The sequence below is a fragment of the Serinus canaria genome, chromosome 3 (genome assembly GCF_022539315.1).
Source record: "Serinus canaria isolate serCan28SL12 chromosome 3, serCan2020, whole genome shotgun sequence".
NCBI classification, from domain to species: domain Eukaryota; kingdom Metazoa; phylum Chordata; class Aves; order Passeriformes; family Fringillidae; genus Serinus; species Serinus canaria.
The window spans coordinates 88,549,684-88,571,294 of NC_066316.1; the positions used below are offsets into that span (position 1 = coordinate 88,549,684).

Below are 21,611 nucleotides of genomic sequence, written 5' to 3' on the forward strand. Positions count from 1 at the left end.
GTGTGTGAAACTATAGGTTTTGTTCTAGAATCAAGACAAATAATATCAGTAAAAATTGTAAGAAGCAGGTTTTCTTTGAAGGATGGCTTGTTTTCTGCTGTGACTGATGGCAAAAGCAGAGATCACTATTGCAAGTTTGGTTCACTAAGCATTGTCATCTAGGGCTGCTTGAGATGTATAAGGGTGTTCAGCACAGACATCTGTGGGGGTCTGGCAAGCAGGAGCTAGGCAAGCATTAGTCCTTCTGGAGAAGAAGGGAGACCAAGTGGTGTAGCCCCTGCACATAAGCCAGCCCTTTAGGTAGTGACCAGGCAGCTGAATCATGCTCTTCTTTCCCTGTGTGGCAGACTGCAGGCAGTGGTGACAGGTGCCATGCTGCCAGCTCACAGAGGAGGAGGGCAAGCCTGGCAGGGAAGGGAGTTTTATAGAAGAAGCAAAACAGTGTTGGAGTCCGAGTGGAAGCTTTTGGAGGTGACAGCCATCTTCTTGGTCATCGTCTCTGGAGTGTCTGACATGCTGGGGTCTGGGGTCAGGATTCAAGCTTTGTCACTGCTACAGTATAAAAGCTGTTTTTTACTGGTGGTAGTGCAGAGATTGCCCAAGGCACTAGATTGCAAAGCATAGGCTTACTGGAAAAGGATGATATGAAAATATCTGATCCTTATGTCAAGGAGAATGGAGCTTTCCTTACCACAAACATCATAGTATACATGCCAGAAGATGAAGATGAGAAGATGAATCACTTCTGAAACAGTGCCTTACATTCACTCTGTCTCCTTTTCACTGGTGAAGCCATTTTGCTTTCCTTGTCTAAGTTTTGTCAAATGCACCTCAGCCAGTTGGAGTTTCCCACATCTTCCTTAAAGAATCTCTTCTCATGCCCAAATTATCAAATCTGCCATACTCACATGGGTATATTGGAAAAAGTTGCCTGAGGCAACATGTAACCTACTTTGCTTGTGGACCTTGTAAAATGTTGGGCTGACAATTCTGTGATTTCATTGAAAAGCCACAAGAACTGTTGTGAAATTTTATGGGCTCAGTAGATCCCACACATCTGTCCAGGGCCCTCCATCTGCATCTAGTATTTGTGATACTGTGTGTTTTGAAGGAGGCTAAAAAGGATTTCTTTATATGTGTTGGGACACAAGAGTTGCCCAAGTGTTAGAGGTGATTTTTCAAGCTTTTTCTGAAGTGTCAGTGTAGGATCTCTTGAGGAGTGCAAGATGCTCCTTTTGGAAGAAGTGATCTGACGCTTTGAGTGTTGCCCAGTTATGGCATTTTAGATGCACATCTCCTGCTCAGAGAATTGGAAAAAATTCCTTATTATGTTGCCCTGTACCAGGATGACTGGCACAGTATGTACTAAATAATTAATCCTCACAGTAATTGCCAGCTAGTGGCAGAACTAATACAGATACATAAGGTGTACTGCTGGATTTCCTGTTTTGACAGCCCTGTGCCAGTTTTTTCATATCCAGTGTGAGTTCATCTCTGAAGTGTCTGTGATTTCTAGAAAGATAAACTGGGGAAGATGGTTGTCTTTGTAGTACTTAGGAATCCTCAGAGCATAAGAAACAAACAGAAGGTTAACAAATGTGTGCTGTGAGAGACAGAACAGCAGGATAACAAAATTATCTTGCATCTAATGGGTAAAAAAGCAGACAGAACAGAAATAGTGGTATTTTCTCACCCCACAATTCAGATACTCACACACTTATCGAATCCTGAGTTTTATGTTGAAAAGAGTGTGGGCATCGACTTGGTGCTGCACAAACAGTTCTTTAACTGTGCTGTGCAGTGTCTTTGAGATGTACACAACATTCCCCTGTCCTTACCCTTATGTCCTCCTGTGCCTCTGGCCACCAGCCTGTGCTGTGGGTCTGTTCTGGCTGGGAATTCTGCTTTCCAAAGAGAAGTGGAAAGTGACACGTCCTGGGTGGTGGGACAGGTAGCCCTCTCACAGGGTTTTGTCATAAAGAAAAGTTGCCTACTTTTAACAGAAAGAGTTTAGCACTCAGTTTGATATAGTCCTTTGAATATAAAAATAACATGTGGATTAAAAATTAAAGATTCTTATGCTTCTCATCTTGCAAGTATTTATCATAATCAAATCTTGTATCAGGGATATCAATTATTTATATGGCTTCCCTTTACTTTCCTTTCACCAGAGATGTAGTAGGAGAACACCTGTTCTTTGTCTTTATTCAGCTTTGTAGTACTTTAATATTATTAGAGAAAATTTTTCTTAAATTTTTTTTACATTAATTGCTTGCAGGATTAAAAAAAATGTAGCTAAAATTAAAATGATACTATTTTGTGTATGTGTGTGAGGGTGTAAAACTTATATGTATGTATTAGAGTATTGGATAGTAATTTGGCTTTGTATGAAGAATTTCTTCTGTAGAGTCTGCGTAAGCGTTTTGGAAAAGATGTGTTGTAATTCCTCATGGAACAGTCTCCTAGATGACTTGTTCTGGCTAGTCTTCAGCACAAGCATAAATATGTTCTGGTGCTACTCTCAATTAAGATGATGGTGTTTGTGAAAGCAGATTGCAGGGTAATTTCATGTTTAAAGTTGGAATAAGAAAACTTGAACTAAAAAGCATTTATGAAGCTAATTTTAGGTATGGGGACAGTCTTTAAGAAACAGAGTGAATCTCAAAATTCCCCCAGAAGTGTAGCAAACTGAGTTGTTGTATTAAGTTGAAGATCTGGGATGGTTCTTGCTGCCCTCATCACACACATGTGTTGGCAATCAGAGTATGTCCTATAGATCTTATATTGGAAGTACAGCTCATCTCTAGCAGAGGTTGGGAAGAAGAAAATTTCTGATGTTGTATTTTATCCTAAGCTTAGGAAGTTTCTGATCACCAGGGAACTGACATTAAACTGGAGCTGTAAAGCCTTCAACCTCTGCCCTAGCAAGTCAAGAATCTCTGATTCTGAAAAATTAGGTCCTTTGTGTCACATTCAAAGAGCAGCTGGCTGGAATTGCTTAAGACATTTCAGATAAAGTTGTAATTAAGCTAATGGTAGGAATCAAGAAGTTTGCCTGTGGACAGACATCTCCCAGATTTGTAGTGCCTGTCAGTAAAGATGGATCTTCCAGCTGTCTTTCTTGTCATTGCAACCGCTCACAACCCAATGTCATGGTTCTTTGGTATGGTGTGTAAGGTGGATGTGTGAGTTGTTGGGAAAGCTCACTTAATACTGGGAAACTTGAGATGACAATACATGCTGTTAATTGGTGGATGGTATGCTTTGGTTAGGAAGTGTGTTACTTCCAGCCTGACTGCAGTGAGCTTGCATGCTGCTGATAATATATATCTGTTGGGTAATTTTTTGCAATCCATTCAATCTGGCTACTGTTGTCATAGGGGTCATTATTTAGGTCCAAATAGGAGAGCATCTGATATTGTTTAAATTGTCAGATGCTGACTTTTTTCATTGCTACATGTGTTCATTACCTGGAACTTAATACTGTTTTTCTTTTCATTGAAGTGATATAAAGTGTGATGAAACTCCAAGTGCAGAGACAGATGTGAATTTCACCTATTACAATTAATTTGCATTTGTAAATTTGTCATGAAAGTGAATAAATTAAAAAAAGCAATGCTGAGGTACAGCTGAGGTTTATCTGTATTTTTAAAGATATGCATTTATATGAGTGTGAATTCTCAGCTATAAACTGGGATCTCACATTTATTTTTTGCCTTTATCTGTGCAGGTTCGAAAGCATGTGAATGACCTATATGAAGACCTAAGAGATGGACATAACTTAATTTCACTTCTAGAAGTCCTTTCTGGAGACACCTTGGTAAGCTTTTAGATCATAATACAACGGTTTCAGATTGTTAATTCTGCATTTTCTCTGTTAACTCCTTGTGTATTGACTGCTGTAGATTTCTTTGATATTTTCTGTATCTGTGACTTGATACCAAAGACACAAGTTGTATTTCTGTTGGTAAATATGCTGGTGTGAATTCTGTGGGGGAGTGCAATCTGTTCTCTTCGTTTCTTGTGGCTAGTGAGACTTCCTTTCTTAATAGGGTAATGCACTATTTCTTCTGCTCTTTCCTTTCCTTTCTGATTTTTGTTTTAACAAATATTGGATGCTTAATATCTTTTTTGCATTTAAGGGAGTAACTTACAAATAACAAGGATCAAATGTCCCTGAAATTGTCTAACACACTCCTCAGGTGTCATTTCCTTTCTTTGTGAGCATTACTTCCCTTGCTTGGTATTTGTTCTCTTCATTATGTTCTTCTTTTCATGCTCTTCTTTTCATTTGTGGTCTGTCTTGTGTTTTTGCTGTCCTGTCTCCTGTCTGTTGTATTCATTAGCCAAGAGAGCGAGATTTTTTGAAGACCTTACGGTTGGTGAGTTCAACAGAAGCATGCGCAAATGAACAGCATGAGGATGTGGAGGATGAGGATAAGGGGGTAGGTGCCGACCCCCATAACTGTACTAATGTAGTGTTTGAAGTGTGGTGTCTGCTAATGTAAATTCTTAGTTTGGTGTGCTGCAGTAGTGGGCTGTAGAAAGGACAAAAGAACTTTTGTTGACAAACCAGGATACGTGTGTTTATGGTGGAGGTATGGTAAAGACAAATTTCAGTCTTTCTGTGAGCAGCTAAAACGCGAATGTTCAAGATTTCTGTTTGTTTTCTTTCATCAAACTGTACAAAACCATGGTGCAAATGTATACTGGACAACACTATCAAGAAGCTATAAAATAATTTTTTAAAAGAATAGATAGGGAAATACCATAATTCTATTAAATTAAGAGCTTTGTTTTTAACTTGCAAAAGTATTGTCCATATACAAGTAATTTAAACAAAGACTTGAAGGTTCTTCTAAGTGAAATCAATGGTAAAAAGTTGATTTCTCGTATTAGAAGCACCAGTTTACTATGTGCATGGTGTGTGTGCCATAATATTGGATAATATTTCAAAATAAAGTAATTCAGTGTGCAGATCTGTTTGTTAAAATTTACCACATGTAGTAGTGATTTTTATCAAAGCAGGTAGAGTTGAAGTTAAGTGACAGCTTTGTGTTGTGGCTACTAAAAAACCAGATAGTTTGTAGGGTTTATCTTTCTTGCAACAAATGCTGAATTATCAATCCTCTATATTTTGCCCATCCAGAAGGGAAATATCTACTCATAAAGTGTAAAATGTTGGGTGCTTGTTAGTCTGAGTGAGCTGTTTCATGCCTTTTTAGACCTTGCATTTTGGCTTTTGCTAAAGCAACTTGCTGTCATAGGGCCTGAGTGCCTCCCTGGCTCCCCTGTGTTGTGCTGCAGTTGTGATTTCAGTGGAACTTGTGTGCTTTTTCTCTGGAGTGCAGCATAAATCAAAATGCTGCATTATTTTATAAAAGAAATATTTCCCCTCTGAGATGCTAACTGTGTAATTTGGGATTTACTATACCTTCCTTGTTGTGGAAAACCAAGTTCCAGGTCTGCAGTCCTTCATTCCATCCGTGGAAGCTCCTTGTTAGCAAGGGCTGTAATGCTTGATCCTGAGTTATTGGTGTGAAAAACAAGGGGCTAAATAGAAGATTCTGTAATGGAAATTAAAATTCTTTTTGTTTCAGTTTATGCTTTTTATTCAACTTCATTTTCTTATGTTTCTTTTTGACAAGCATCTGATACTCCAAAGGGGGAGAAAAAGGCAGTTGAGGAAGGCTTGGGCTTTTCTGTGTGTTTCACAGTGGTTGTCTGAGGAAATGCTCATGTTCATGGCTGATCCCTAGCAATTGTAGTCTGCTTCAGTTTATTGCTGTGAAAGTTTGTGAAAAATCTGAAATAAGGAAGATTAGAAGGACTTGGATGTGATGTTGATGGTATAAATTTAACTGCTTTCCCATGCTGATCTGTGACAGCTAAGTATGCGTTTTCTGTGTGATTCTTCTTCTGGGTGATTTTACACTAACTGCATGCAGTTTTGCCATATTTCCATTAACACACCGCTCATTTTTATTTTACAATTTCTTTTTGATAGTTCTGACTTTGCTTTGAGGGGAGTGGCTTGTTAGTTTTTCATGCTTTAAAGTTTTCTACCCAAGTCAAGAGTTTAAACTTATACTCTAGAACTGTTCATGTTATATTATTCTGTTTGGAGGAAGATACTATCTTTATTAGATGCTCTAAATAAGTATGTATAGATATCATAATCATTATGCAGTCATACCATTAAGCCATGAAGTTCCATACAGAGGTAAGCTTTTCCATCACAGAGTTTACCAGAACAATGTAAAGGTCCATGACATTACTTATGGTTTTATTTGCTTAATACACTATAAATATTTTATAATAATGTTCAGTTTCTGTAGGTAATAGCCCTCTTGGCCTTAATAGTCCTTTACAGGGAACAGCTATCAGCCTGCATGGATCAAAGTTGGGGACCACTGATCTCTCTTGCCATCCACTGTACTAAAAAATAACTGCAGTTAAAATAAATAGCTAAAGCACACTTTTCCACCAAAGGTATTGACTTCATTAAAGCTGTATTGCTTCAAATGTTCTACATGGTATATTTAAATCAGTCTGTTTGTTCTTTTGTCTGATGAGAAAATCTCACAAGTACTGTTTTCCACTTGCAGCCCCGAGAAAAAGGTCGGATGCGTTTTCACAGACTGCAGAACGTCCAAATTGCACTTGACTATTTGAAAAGGCGCCAGGTATGATGAAAAGAATTAATGAAAATTTTGTCACCTATAGCTAATAAATAACAAATTTGTTCTGTTTTGTCTCTTGTGCATGTTGTCTAAAAGCTGCCTCTGTAGGCTCAGCTTTATGTCGTGCTTGAGATGGTTAAGAGAGATGTGGGTAAGGTAGTTTTACACCACCCTTTACTGAGCAATAACAGCAAATTCCATGTGCTATATGCTATTAAAGAGGAGAAAATTATGGGTGATATCCTTAGGAGTTGCTTATAGTAAATTTAACTGTCTTTCATGCTGCTCAGACACTGGCTGGTATGCAGTCTTGTTCACAATCTAATTTTTAGTGCAAAATGCCAATTCAAATATATTAGAATATTGTATGGGAGTTCCTTGTTTTGATTGTATTTGTTTTGGGAAAACTTTTTCAAATTTTGATCCTGATAAAAGCAAAAATGGTCTTTTTAGATGAGTTAGAGAGGTGTCAGAGTCACCTGGGCACTGTGGAAGATTTAGGCTTAATTTCACTTGTATCTCCTTTTAGCCAGGCACTTGATATTTACACTGTTGCATTTCTGCTGCTGTGAATTTCTTTCTGCTTTTCAATATCTTTTAAATGCTTACAGAAGCTTGATTTCTCCCTTTTCCAAAGGGAGAATAAAGGGATTTATCCCTTTATCGAAAACATGGAAGGAAAAACTGTTCCTCTCTATCCATCGGATCCCAATGAATTGACACTGAAAATCAACTCTCTCATTGGTTGATTTAAAAAAAAAAAAATTGTTTTTGCTACTTCAGAACTTTGAGAGAATATGAGATAGCAAACCATAAACAGATACTTAGTTTTGTTATGAAATCAGATGTTGTTTTGCATTTTGAAATTTCAAACCCGCCTTTTGGGTCACTGAATGGAATGTGTGCACTGAGAACAAAATCCTCCTTTGCTGAGTTCAAAGCAAACTTTTTCTGTTAACCTAAGTGAGCCACTGAACAAGTACTCTACAAAGTAAATGAATGGCTACTTGACAGTCACAATAGCATTTTGGCAAATTATCAGTGGGGCTTGCAGTTGATTAAAATTTCAGCCCTCTATTAGGTTTTTCTAAACTGTATTTAGGAGTTAACTGGCTCAGGTTGGCTCTGTAACTTCCAAGTGCAATGCTTTATTGTGATTATAAGGTAGAGAGAGCCCATATATTGATAATTTTGAAGCCTGACTTGAGAAATAAACAAACAACAAACTTTGGAATACACTGTCTTTCTGGCCAAGAGTGGGGTTTGGCACTTTTTTTCTCTCCAGATGGTAAAGATTATGTCTGCAGATCAAAAGAAGGACATGCCTTTGCTTGTTCAGTTGATAACAAAGTATCTGTTTAAAAGGGTGTATGCATGAAACTTTCCTATTGTAAGCATAAAACATCTTTTAGCTGAGTTATCCTTAACTGCTAAGCTATATGGATACATAATACATATAGAGAAATTAATACATTAATAAAATTAGACAAAAAACTGGAATTACTGAACTTACTCTGGATGTGATTTTATGGGAGTGTAATAACAGCAGCTCTTGTTTTAATCCTATTAAGCATTTGTTTATAGCACTATGAATGAGTACTGCATCTGAAACTATAATAATTATTGTAGTTTTTAAGCCATTGTTTACTTAAATGTGATACTAAATTCCTAGTTTCATCAAGCCAGACCTGTGTTTTAGCAGGCCAGTTCTCCTGCTGCTGAATCCTTGTTTACATACAGGAAAGCAGGGGCTGGAAGAACAGCAGTGATAACTTCCAGTGTCAGCACTGCCCTGGGACTGATACAGCAGCCACAGATCATTATATTCATGTTATCCTGCCCTGCTCTGTCGTGCCTTCCCCTGTTGACAAGAGCTGAGGCAAAGGGTATTTGGCATGGGGAGCAGATCTGCCAGCCTAGTGACAGCTGAGGAATTTCCTCATCCCGGTGTGAGTGGGAGAGGGCAATTCCTGGCGGGCCACTTACAGGCAGAATGCAATTCCTTTCTGTTTTTGAGAATGAAAAAACGCAGCAGAGTAGGCTCAGGAAGTGAGTAGTGCATCCTTTATAGTCATGCCTGTGTAATGCAGTATGTATTTGTGGCATATTTATTTCAATTTTGCCTGTATTTTCTTTCTATGATGGCAGGTGAAACTGGTTAACATCAGAAATGATGATATAACAGATGGGAATCCCAAATTGACTTTGGGGTTGATATGGACCATAATTTTGCACTTTCAGGTAAGCCTAGAATTGCTTGACTATATGTTTTTGGTCAGTTTCTTGCATAGTTGTGAGGAATGTTGACGTAGACAGGGCTCCATAGATTTTATCTCTTCTCTAATGTGTTTCTAAAGGTTTGGATGATGTATCTTATTTCATGATGTAAACTGAATCTCACGATTTTATTTGCCAATTTCCTGTGTGTGGAGTGAGAGAAAAAAAAGCTTCAGTTTTGAACATCATTAAAGACAGTGATTGATGTATTTCTTCAAGTGTTTGGACATATCCTTCTTGTTTTATTCTGCAGACTTCTTTCTATAAGTATTAAAATATATTGAAAAATTTTGAATATTTTTTTTCCATTCAGGATCTGCTGCTATGAGTATGTTAACAAGCTGTACTCTCAGTCTCTTCTAGTAGTTCCTCCCGTGTCAGCATTTGTTTCTAGTCTCAGCGATGGTGGCATGGGTCACCACACTAGGTGGCACTCTGGTTGTTGTACACTGGTGGGATTGTGTACAGTATAATGCAGCCTTACAGTGTGTGGTGTTAAATTGCTCCTCAAAAGGAGGCTTGCATAATGGCCCTGGCTGTAGATGATGTAATTCAGATGACAGATAATTCCCATTTAGTGACTGCGGCATTGTTAGCGATGAACTCCCTGCTGTGCAGGCATTTTAAATGATCAGAAATTCGCAAGATCGCACAGAACAAGTATCGTTCACTTAGGGGCATTCCACACTGGATTTATGACTGAGAAAAAATTTCTTAAAGCCAGAAAGGCTGCTAGGATCTAATGTGCCCTTCTGCAAATTCTATCGTGAAGCAAAGATATGCATAGGGCCAATGGTACCTGGATATAAACAGGGTGCACATCTTAGCCCAGACCAGCACACAGAATAAAAGAGAAACCCCTAGCAAGGACCTGGAGCTCCTTCAGCTGCCCTTATCATGTCAATCTTTGCTCCCACATGGTTATACAGAGAAGAAAAGGATAGGTTTAAATATGTTTAAGCATGACCTACAGAATTAGGCTATGATTGAAGGTTACTCTATTTTAAGAAGTAAATATTATTAACAACTTACTAATAGAAGCTGTTAGTGGAAGTTAAACCTTACTTGATGTGTATTTTATGTTTCTGAACTGATTATTAGGCTTTTCTAGAATGAAATTGTTAGTTTTTCTCATTAGGTGAAGCACAGGACATCTGGCACAATTTTAGGTGCTTGTAAAAAGTCATGAACATTAGTCCTGCAGTCGTAAAAAATGGATGAAAAGGAAAACTAATTTATATAAATTACCTTCTTTAGGTGAAGTGGTGTGGCAAGGATTTTCCCTTGTAAGGTAGTCAGCTCCATATGAAATATGTTGAAGAATTTAAATTGTAGCCAAAACACACTTTGATATGTCCTAACCCAAATAACTACCAACAAAATGTCTGCAAGCACAATTCAGATCTTGTAGATCTGTCAGAGTAGAATATTTCAGTTGGAGGGGAACTACAACGCTCATCTAGTGGGACTGCCTGACCAATTCAGGGCTGAGTGGAAGTTCAGGCATGTTGCTTAGGGCATTCTCCAAATGCATCTTAAACACTGACAGGCTTGGGGCATCAGCCACCTGTCTAGGAAGCCTGTTCCAATGTCTGACCACCCTCAAGGAAGAGAAATGCATCCTGATGTCCAATCTAAGCCTCCCCAGCACAGTTTTGAAGTATTCCCATGTGTCCAGTGACTGGATACCAGGGAGAAAAGAATCAGAATGGTTTGGGTTGGAAGGGGGCCTTGAGAATTACCTCATTCCATCCCCCCTTCTGGGGACAGGGACACCTTCAACTAGACCAGATTGCTCAGAGCCCCATCCAGCCTGGCCTTGAGCACTCCCAAGAATGGGGCATCCTAACATCTTCCTGGATCTGTTCCATGATCTTCCCAGGCACAGAGGAGAGGCTGATAGGCTGATAGTTCCCAGCATTGTCTTTTCTTCCATTTCTAAAGATGGGTTCCCTTTTAAAGATCTCAGTGCCTCCCTCTAGTTCCCCACAGAGCAGTGAGGTCGCTCTTCAGCCTCCCTTTCTCCAAACTAGACAAACTCAAAGTCCTCAGGTGCTCCTCTTAGAACATACTTTCCATCCCTGCCACCAACTTTGCTGCCCTTCTCTGGACATATTCAAGGACCTTCATGCCCTTCTTAAACTGTGGAGACCAGAAGTGCACACAGTTCTCAGAGTGAGGCTGCACCAACACTGAGTACAGCAGGATAATTGGCTCTCCCTACTGGCTGTTTGGGCTGTGTTTGGTGCCCCCTGCTATGGGGTCTGCCACCTTGATGACCTTCTTTTTCAAAATAATATCTTTAAAAATTGGTGAAAAAGTAATTTTAAGGATGACTGCTGGTGCTTGACTAAATATTAATCCTCTTTAATAAACATGAAGTAACTGAAGAACAGGATGTTTAAAAAAAGATACTATTTTGGTTACTAATGGCTGCAGTAAACCTACACTGAATGCAGAAGGGATTTGTAAAGTGGTGTATGGCATTCTGTGCTTGCATGACATTTCATGCATGACATTTCCTGCTATTTCTCTTTAATATGGCAATTCAGTGTCTTTGTCACCTGCATATGGCCCCTTTGGGTTCTGAATGTGAAGTTCAGAAGAATGTACATACTTAGACCTCAAATTGTTTATGCATGGAGTAGATCCCCACTTATTGGGAAAGTTGTGATTAGATTGTTTGTTTGTAAGACACCTAAATCCGTGTGCTTATGGGGAGCTATGTTCTTATGCAATTGTCTAAATTGTCCCTTTAATCTGATAATCAGAAGGATAGAGGTTTAGTTTATACTAGTACAGCCTAGACAGTGAATTAACTAACAAGCTACTAGAGGTTCACTTCACTCAACTAAACATAAACATCTGTGTCGTTGGAGATTTATGAGACAGCCAGGTGAGTATGAGAAGCATGACCTGGGTCTTATGAGAAACTCAGGCTCATCTGGGAAGAGACAGATCAAGAGTGATAAAATGCTTCTTAAATGGTGGAACACGTTTAGCAGTGGATTTGAAGGAGGACTAGAGGGTGAGGCTGATGGAGTAATTCAGATCACCTGAAGGAGCTGCCTAGCGCACCAGTGGAGCTACTGACTTGTGCAGCATAGTTGCTGTGTGTGTTCTGAGATGACACTTGATATCCAGTTACATTTGCAGTGGGAAGCAGATTTCCTTAGGTCTTGTGGTGTAAATGCTATCTCCATATGGATATCTCAGGTATTTTAAAGTGTCTCAAATATTCTAGATGGTCAATTGACTTTGTTATCCCTCTGCTTCAGGGTGTGAATCATTGCTGTTGATTGAACAACTAGTATAGGGCTTTTGATTCAGTCCCCTAAAGACAGGTGGCATTTGAGTGATACCTGAGGTATCCTGGAGTGTGCAGGACATGTGTATGGAGTTCTCTGATGAGACACCAGACCTGTGAGAAACTCATGATCTTCTGGACCTGCAGCTGCAGGCCAGTTGGGATATTGCAGGATATCTCAAAGAGCTCTAGAACCCCATGTTGAGGGAACTGAATCCTGCCCCCACTGCATAAAGTGATCTTTTCAAAACCTAGCCAGTGTGTAAACATGAATATCTAGACACTTAAGTGGGGGTCTTTTAACCTGAATTACCCCTTATTTTTCCCATCATTTGCAGAAGTAGTTAATTTCTCAATGAGCATAAGAAGCTGTTTGCTGTGTGACGTTACTGGCTCTGCTACACATCAGTTATGTGTATTCTAAAAACACTGCAATCTGGGAAGTAGTCAAGATGCCAGAGATTGTTTTTGGCTGTTGTTTGTGGCCTATTGTTTCTCTGAGTCATGGTCCTTATCTGGAGGGTATTATTTACTCAAAATAGAAAATCCCTCTGATTATTTGAATGAATTTAGGAATGGTTTAGGGGAAAGACATGATGGGAAAATACAAGTTTATACACATTTGAGGATTATGTTTCTCTTGCATCTGAATTATATCTATGGCTTTGTGAATTGGTATGCATAACTAGATAAATATAAATGTTACAGCACTGACTTCTGCAGCTGCACAAGTCCAGAAAGTACTCATTCTTCTGTGTCCCAAGTAATTACATAAGAGTTACTGAAAATCCGTAATGGGAAATCTGGTGGATTACTAAACTGAGTATGAAAGAAAATAATTTGTTCTGTGGGTATTGAAAAACCCCAATGCATCTATGTTACTAGGATTTATGCAAGCTTTCAATGTACGTTTTTCACATGCTTTTAATAGTAGATGGCTTAGTTTAAATTCAGTTTCATAATGTAATAGCTGTTAAAAGTTATTTTCCTGGCACCTGTAGAACATGCTAAATCAGATTATAGTATTTTGTATAATCATAGGCTGTATGTATAAATATACAAATTAATACTTTAATGGACTCCTTCAACATCCAATACATTTTCACTGACTACATTGGAGATGAGCAGCTATAATGAAACCAGTATTTGTCCTCATAAAGTCATCACAATTTTAGTAAGATTTAAATTCTGTGAAAACTGGTGATCATCTCTTTTCAAACCACTTCAAGCATTCTTTAAAAAATGTTAAATGTTTAAAGTCACTTGCAGTTGGTTGAAAAAAGCATGCTGAAGCAAAGAAATACTTTGAACTTCCATCTAGTTAAAAATAGGCCTTTGTGAATTCAGACCTTAAAAAATTTCAGGATGTTCTAAGTAATGACTCAATAGACTTCTCTTTCATTTTCATAATAATTTTTCAGCTGACAAACTGCCATTAAACACTTTTCCTTCCACTCTTCCCTGCTTTTGCTGTCAGACCTCTGCAGGATGCTGCTTTCAAGGTTCTGGTCAGTGATGATTCTGTCCAGGTGTTACAGCACCATCCAGCCCTCTCCAGCCACATGGGCACTTTCTCTCAGGCCTCCTTTGACACATGTAACCTCTTTACGTTTCTCTTGCTGGCCAGCAAATACTTTTTTGTTTGCTGCTGACTCCTCATAAACCTTTAAAAAAAAATCACTTTTGATTAGTCTGCCCCCAAGCAGTGTACAGACTGTTCATTTGGTCCAGCATCAGCAGCCAAACTTTTACCAGTGTTGGTGAAAAGGTGAGACAGGTGGGTTTGCAAGGCTGTGGCCTTCATACAGGGTGGCCAGAGGAGGAGGCAGCTCAGCTGTGGTGGCCCACTTCAGTAAATGACGTGCAGAAGACAGAGGGATATCCCTGGTAGGGTACACATTCAGTACCCATGCTGCCTGCTTCATTCAGGTGACCATGAGGGATCAGGAGAGCTGGGTCTGGCCTTCAGTCACTCTTCTCCTGGCAACCATTCCTGGTGCTGTGTGCCTTGTGGTCCAAGGATTGAAATTTACTCTGCCTCTGCTTTAAAATAACCAGAACAGTGCAAGGTCTGATCTTCTTAAAGATTTAAAAATGGAACTATGTGGCCAGTTGTCCTGTCTGTGACTGTATGTGATGGCAGGATGAAGTGTATTCCACATGGTAGCTGCATTGTCTGTCATCAGCCAATGCAGCTGTATTACCTGTCCTTCAGCATTTGTTAGGGTATACTCTTGTGATATTTTATTTCTCAGCTGAACTCCTAGTTGTTTCTTCTGGAACTCTTTGGTGATTTATTAAAAAAATAGTGAAATTCCTAGGTCTTAGGTAAGAAAATGGGTGTGGAATTCTTGAAATTTCTGGGACTCATCTGAATCACAGCAAGGGTAAGAGAAGCGTGAAGACTCTGTCCTTAATGCCATGGAGCCAGCAATAAGGAGCAAAATCCTCTTTTTGTAACCCATCTCACTGGATGTAAAACCTCTCCTGTTGGTGGTTATTATTTGGTAGTTGAACATCTCTTTCAGAGTTTGAGGAGTGGTTGTCAGTACAGCTCAAACAGCTCCAAACCTTTTGTTTGTGCTGGCAAGCCTTTATTTTTATCCTTGTTTTCTATCTTGTGCTACTTTAATTTTCACTTTCTATTTGGCTTATGTTTATCTCTCTGTTATTCTGCATGTGACCTTAGGGCTGTGCAACAAAATGCTTGCTGGTTATCTGGTATGCTGTTTTAGTGCTGTGAAATGACACGTCCCATTTGTGCTAAATGCTCCATTACCTCTGCTGTGTTGTATAAACACGCGAAAAGGAGGGGAAAGGGATCTTAGATCCAGATCTAAAATGCATTCCTAGTAGGATTTTGATAAAAGATACCTGGCATGGTTTGATTAGCAAAGTAGAATAATTTCTTCTGAACAATAATTGCTAACTATATGAGGCAAATAATAAAGTATAAATTAGGAGTGTACATAGAGCGAATGGTATCATAATTCTGCAAACTTAGAAATACACAAATACTCAACATTGCCATTTTAATGTGTTATGCACCTGTCCCATATTAAGAAATTATTGCATTTCCCAATCACAGACATGCTTGACAAATTACAGAAATCTGTGGTTAAGTGCAAACCCATACAAATCTGCATGAACTATTTATTTCATGTTTCAGTGTTAGTCATTTGTTTTCCATGTCTTAATCTTAACCTCTTGTTTGTGATTAAGCAGCCTGTAAGACAGGTCAAATTGCACACAAGTCTTGGTCTAATCCTTTATTCATGTTGTACTTAGGGGTTTTTAGTGCCAGAAAAAGTCTGTTAAACTTTCCATAAAACTTTGCAGCTTTGGTGGGTATAAATTTGTATCTTTTACATGTTTTGGTTAAAAAAATACCAACAAAAGAAGAAAAAAAACCACTATCAAGATAAAGAAAGACAGCAATCCCTGGTGGTTGTTTTAACAGCTTTCATCACCTGGATCTCTGCCTTAAACCAGTGGTGAGCTGCCATTCAAGTCAGTCAGATTAGTCAGATGTCCAAGACAAAGCCCTTGGTGTGGTCATCACTGTGTTGTGGTGGTTCTCACAGGCTTCAGTGGTAGTCTGTTTTGGTGCTTTAGAATATCATCTATCTATGCTCTAGCTGTCAGGTTTTGGAAGAAATTTAAGTATCCCTCTTCTGAACCTCCATTGTAGTCCTTTTAACTCTGTCTCTTTCCTTGCTGAGACCAAAGTTGTGACTTGATAGAATTTCAGTTAGCTGAAAGTGGCATTTTTTTCCTTAGTTACTAGCACTTTCGTTTATTGTCTTTGCTTATTTTGCTTAGGGTTTTTATATAAAAAAACCCAACAACTGATATAAATTCAATTTATCAATTCTGTTGTCCTTGATCTTTTCTTTGGTTCAAGAGTGTAAGTGACTCAGTTAAAGTGACTATAAAGTTATTATTTGGTTCTTGGGGGAAAAAAAAAGATTGTTAATAGAGAGCTGATAGCCGTCTCAGGAACAGCTGGTAAGTATTGTTAAGTCTCTGAAATACCTATGTATAGAAAGATAAAAAGGCATAAAGGCTGTTAATTATCTGCAGAGGTATATTTGGAATGCATTTATTCCTAGATAATATTTAGAAATGGATAAATCGTGGAGCTACCATAGAATATGCTGATAGACAGGACCCTTCAGGATCATTGAGTGCAACTCCTGACCCTGCACAGGACACCCCAAGAGTCACACCATGTGCCTGAGAGCATTGTCCAAAGGCTTCTTGAACTCTGTCAGGCTGTGCTGTGACCACTGCCCTGGGGAGCTGTTCCAGTGCCCAACCACCCTCTGGTGAAAAACCTTATCCTAAATCTAATCCTCCCCTGACACAACTTCAGGCCATTCCCTTGGGTCTTGTCACTGTCACCAAGAGAGAAGGAATCAGTGTCTGCCCTTCCTTCTCCCCTCACAAGGAGCTGTAACTGCAGGGAGGTCTCCCCTCAGTCTTCTCTTCTCCAGGCTGAACAGACCAGGTGACCTCAGCTGCTCCTCACAAGGCTTCCCCTCCAGACCCTTCACCATCCTTGTGGCTCTCTCCTAGGACTAGCTGCAGTTATACCAGGTGCATTCAAGTAAATAGACCTGGACATGCAGAAGTAGGGCAGGGTTGTTGGGAACACTGATCTTGTAAACAGTCCTTTAGATCTGATTCTTATATTTCTGCTGTTTCTCTTTTTTGTAAAATTCTGCTTCAGTGGCACCTGATTTTTGAAAAATTGAGTTACTCTTAAGAAAAATAATCAAAATTTAAAGTATGAATGAAAGAGGATGTACAAGATCTGTAACTCTGTAAATTACTGACTGCATTATGAAATGTAATTGTCAGCTGTAAAATAATAATGTGTTTCTTCTGATCTGTCTTGAATTAGATATTATTTTACACTTTTGTGACAGTCAGTGTGAAACTGAATCTACAGGAAATTGGGCATAACAGTGTACTTTAGGGACATTTTCTATTTGAAAGAAGATAGCATCATGGTGACTGTTAAAGAGATGTAAGCAGTTTAATGGAAATACATATCAAATCACACTCCAGTAAAGCTCAGTGAAATAATCTAATATAATACTGTTTAGAAACCTTGATACCCACATGTATTAATTTAAAAATGCACTTTCACTGAAAATTTAAATTTGCAGTATTTCTAGGGAAATTGTCTTCCCCTGTGAAATTTGTGGAGGAAGAATAACATTAGCAGTGTACTAGTGGTAGGTTACATTACACATTTTGAATTATAGAGCATGAAGATTTGCAGTTGTCCATTCAAATGCTGGAAACTTGTCTTTAATATTTTACATATTTCTGCTTTATAAAGATAATATTTTTTATATATGTTTTGAGACCATTATACTTTGATCTCTTTAACCATATATTATTGCTAGGTGTCTTGTTGTTAAACCAGAAACTATATCTGTGTGAAATGAAATCAGCCTTGGCCCATTGCACTGTAAAATCCTGAATCATCTTTTCTGATAAGAGAGAAGAAAAAGCAGTATGCATTTAGGTAAAAAAAGCTTTTTTTTTTTTTTTTTTTTTTTGTACAAACACAGAAATGCCATTTAGAAAGATATATTTTTTTAATGTGTTTTTCTGTTAATAAAGGGGACCCATGTCAGACCCATATGGAAGTGTGTTTTAAATCAGTAAGTCCTCTGGTCTTAGCTAAAAGTCACTTTTCTAAAGTAATTTTTCTAAACAGACTAGGATACAACTTTTTCATTGTGAGTAAAGGGATCAAATGTCACAAGTACACCTGTATGTTGAGCATGCTGCAAATGCAAATTGAGGCTAGGAAAGAGTTTTTAATCATAGAACAAATATCTACTTTGAAAAGAAACACGTTAGCATTGTGCCTGTGCATAGCTGCCCATCTATCACAGTATTCTGTGGTGTTACAGTATTAAATTTTCTGAGCATTAATGTCAAATATTACCCCAAAATTTACCCAAATTCATTCTCGATCCTGCCAGTAAAATGTGGGATACTTCAGTGGAACTGGCCTCTGGGGATAAAGTCTCTGGGTCTCATTATTGCAATTTCTTTTCAAATAAGCGAGGGAAAGTCAATGGTAACACCTGATAATGCCTGTCAAGTCACTCTGTAGTTCTTTCTCAGCATGAGAAACCATACACATCTGTCCTTGACGATGTGTGCTGGTTTTAGTAAATGTCACATATCCATGACAAAAACAAAGAAGAAAGTTAAAAAGATTTTTCCAAACAAAATATACTAGAGGTTAGACTTGCTTGCATTTTAAAAGTGTATGTTTCTGCTTAGTTTTAGGTATAGTTAGATGCTTCTTTTGATCTTATATTCAGAGTGACACAGAAATGCCTTACAGGAGCATGGGAGGAGAATAAAGCTCCATTTTTGTAAACAGTAAACGTAAGGTCTGTTTTCTAGATAGATTGGCTTTTGTGATTTGTTTCACTTTTATCTGCCAGAAGGTTTAACTCTGCTGCAAAGTTTCAGCCCTGGTACATAGTGTCACTGCCCTGAGCAAGCTGTTGTGCTTTTATGATGGCAGTGAAGCAGCAGGTTATTTATAGCTGACAAATCAGTGAAAAGCCACATTAGCTGCTATGAAAACTCCACATACAAATAAGAACTTGACCCCCAGCAAGCTGTCAGAGCAATTTCTGATCCTTTAGTTTAATCTTCCCTTTTGTGGATCATTGGGTAGGTAATAAAAGCATATGAAAGTGGAAAACAAATCTGCTGACTAAACCCCTGCCATTTACTGTGCTGCTTACTTTTGGATTTGGAGTGTAGCTAATAGCTTCAAAGGTTGCTACATATTTTTCTGCTTTATCTTGCTCAAGTTACTAAGTGAAACGGGAAGTTAAAATGCATGTGAGAAATTTCTATTGCTCATAACTGCTATGTCATCTCTGTGAAAGGCAATCAGCATTACAGCCCAACGCTGGAACAGTGATGTTTATTTAAGAGGATTGGTGGCCAGAAATAAGCCACAGTGTCTAATCAGACACAGGCCCTGCCTGGGCAGCCAGCCACAGCTTTTATTGCGTGTGCATTTCTCATAAGCAAAATGGCCACGTACTGGGACGGGTGCATGTGAAGTCTGGAAGAAATTGCAGTGGAAACAGCAGTTCTTAGCTTTCTGAGGAGGATTTAAGTTTATTTAAATATATGGGAATGAATGAAACTGTGTGGCTGTGAGTTAGAGACAGCCAAATGGGGAATGTCTGTGGATGTGTGAGGGCTGAGAAGGAAGAACAGTGTTTAGATCCTGCCAAAGCTCCCTTAAGTCCAGATAAACATTCCCCTGGAAGAAAATATTTCAGAAGAAAAAGGAGAAAGAAATCAACCGAGGTGGGATCAGATTCAGTGCACGTTAAAGAAAATGAAGAAAAAAGACAGTGTGAAGTGGAGATCGCAGAAAACATCGAGATTCATCCCAAGGGTGTGGGATTGGCTGACTTCCTCCCCGGGAGAGTGACAGTGGCTGGTAATGCTCTGCCTGTGAGTACAGACCTTTCAGTTGATATTGCTAAAGCAAAAGTTTTCTCGGGCAAAGCAAAGAGCAATTCTCTTTGTGGGGAGAGCTTTAATGGTGACAATCGGGGGCTCACCAAGTCTGATGAGACAGACACACAGTTAAAGGAACAAGACAAGAGCAATTCAGAGAAACACTGTGCACGGAAAAGGAAATGCTCACAGGATGATAACCGGAGAGAATTAGCATTCCTGCAGTCCAGTGGTCTTTGTTATAGAAAAGGAACTACTTTGGATTCTGCTCTCCACGTTTTAGGCAGACAACATGAAGAATCTGAGTTCAACATAACTTCTTGCAGAGTCATTGAAAATGTTTCAGAAAGCAGTAAATCTGAAAAGTTGTATCATTTTCTTTCTCAAAGTATAAGTGATCCGTTACTTGAACAAAAGAGTTTTTATCCTGGTGCTGTACTTTACCATTTGCCAAAAGAAAAGGCATTATTTGGCATTGCACCAAACAGGAGCAAGGTAAATATTTTGATACAGTGCATTGTCTTTGAAAGTTAGCTTAGGATAAGTATTTGAACAGTAATTTTTGTATTACAAAAATATCTTCACTATGCTGTGTGTGAACCTTTTACCATGCTATGATACTATGGATATTTGTAGGACAGAACATATCACTTGATATTTTTCAAAGGCTCTGTAATAACTCTATACTTTAGGACTATTGATATATTCTTATCCTGTTTTTCTCTCTGTAGTTTGATCTGCTTCCTAATTTAAGAAAGAGATTTTCATGTTAAAATGTTGCTAGAAGGTGGAGTGAATTTTAGAGTTCTCATTCACCTCTTCATGGCCTTGTAATTCCTTTGGGTTTTATATCAAGGAAAGGAATATTTCTAATTCTCTTCAGTTAGGGCTGGTAGGAACTGAAGAATGATAAAGGCAGCTTGAAATAGAACAAGTGAATATTAATCCTGTTAATAGCACTTTACACTTCTTTTAAAGGATCTTTCCTCCCAAACTCTCTAGATGAGCTATTAATATTAATTATTAAAATTCCATCTTCCTCTGAGGGTAGGATTATTTTGGTTTGGCAATAAAAGAAACAAAAATACAATCTTAGCTGCAGAATATCTGAGGGAAAGCAAAGTTTTGGTAACCATGCTTACCAATTCAATCCATATTTCCAATTTTGCCCCACCCATCTTCGGGATAACTGAAATCTGTACATGTGAGCCAAATGCTGATACCAGGGTCTGGCCCAAAACGGATCCCCCGTGCTCAGTGGGGACATCTGAGCTTTCAGTTGAATGAGCAGAGGGAATGGGCATATGCCAAAGGCATTCTTTCCAGCAAAGAGCTAACTAAACGTCTTTTGCCTCTATAATTTACTTTTCTAACAGGAATCAAACAATACTTTGTCTGAGCTTAGTTTTTTAAACATAGATAACGCACCCAATTACGACACGCAGTTCACAGTAGTACAAATAAACTCCTAATACACACAGAGATCTTTGCCCTCTTAATCTTAGCTGGAATTCAGGGACAGCTTAGGAATGTTCTTTGATTTGTACAAAACATCACTGCTGAGTAAGAGGGTATGAGCCCTTGTCTGTTCAGCTAAGCATGACTGCTTTTTCCTGAATAATGAACGTAATGCAGCTTCTAATACTGCTGCACTGATTACTAAAATGGGGTCTATACCTCTTGTTACCACAGAGGACGGGAGAAAAAAGACGTTTTCTTTTGACCTACATCAACTGATATTGAGAAAACATTGCATGAATGTGAAACTACTGACACATCAGACTAAATGCCTCAGTTGCTAAAATCAGTTCAGTTCCCTT

At 38.6% G+C, this 21,611-nt stretch overlaps 1 protein-coding gene across 1 annotated transcript in view; it reads left to right on the forward strand.

The window, feature by feature from the left end:
• DST (dystonin) overlaps window positions 1-21,611 on the forward strand; it is a 288,933-nt gene that overhangs the window by 102,811 nt on the left and 164,511 nt on the right. Inside the window, 3 exon segments of the mRNA XM_050972635.1 lie at window positions 3,731-3,820; window positions 6,609-6,686; window positions 8,832-8,924. Of these exon segments, the coding sequence (XP_050828592.1) occupies window positions 3,731-3,820; window positions 6,609-6,686; window positions 8,832-8,924 (261 nt within the window).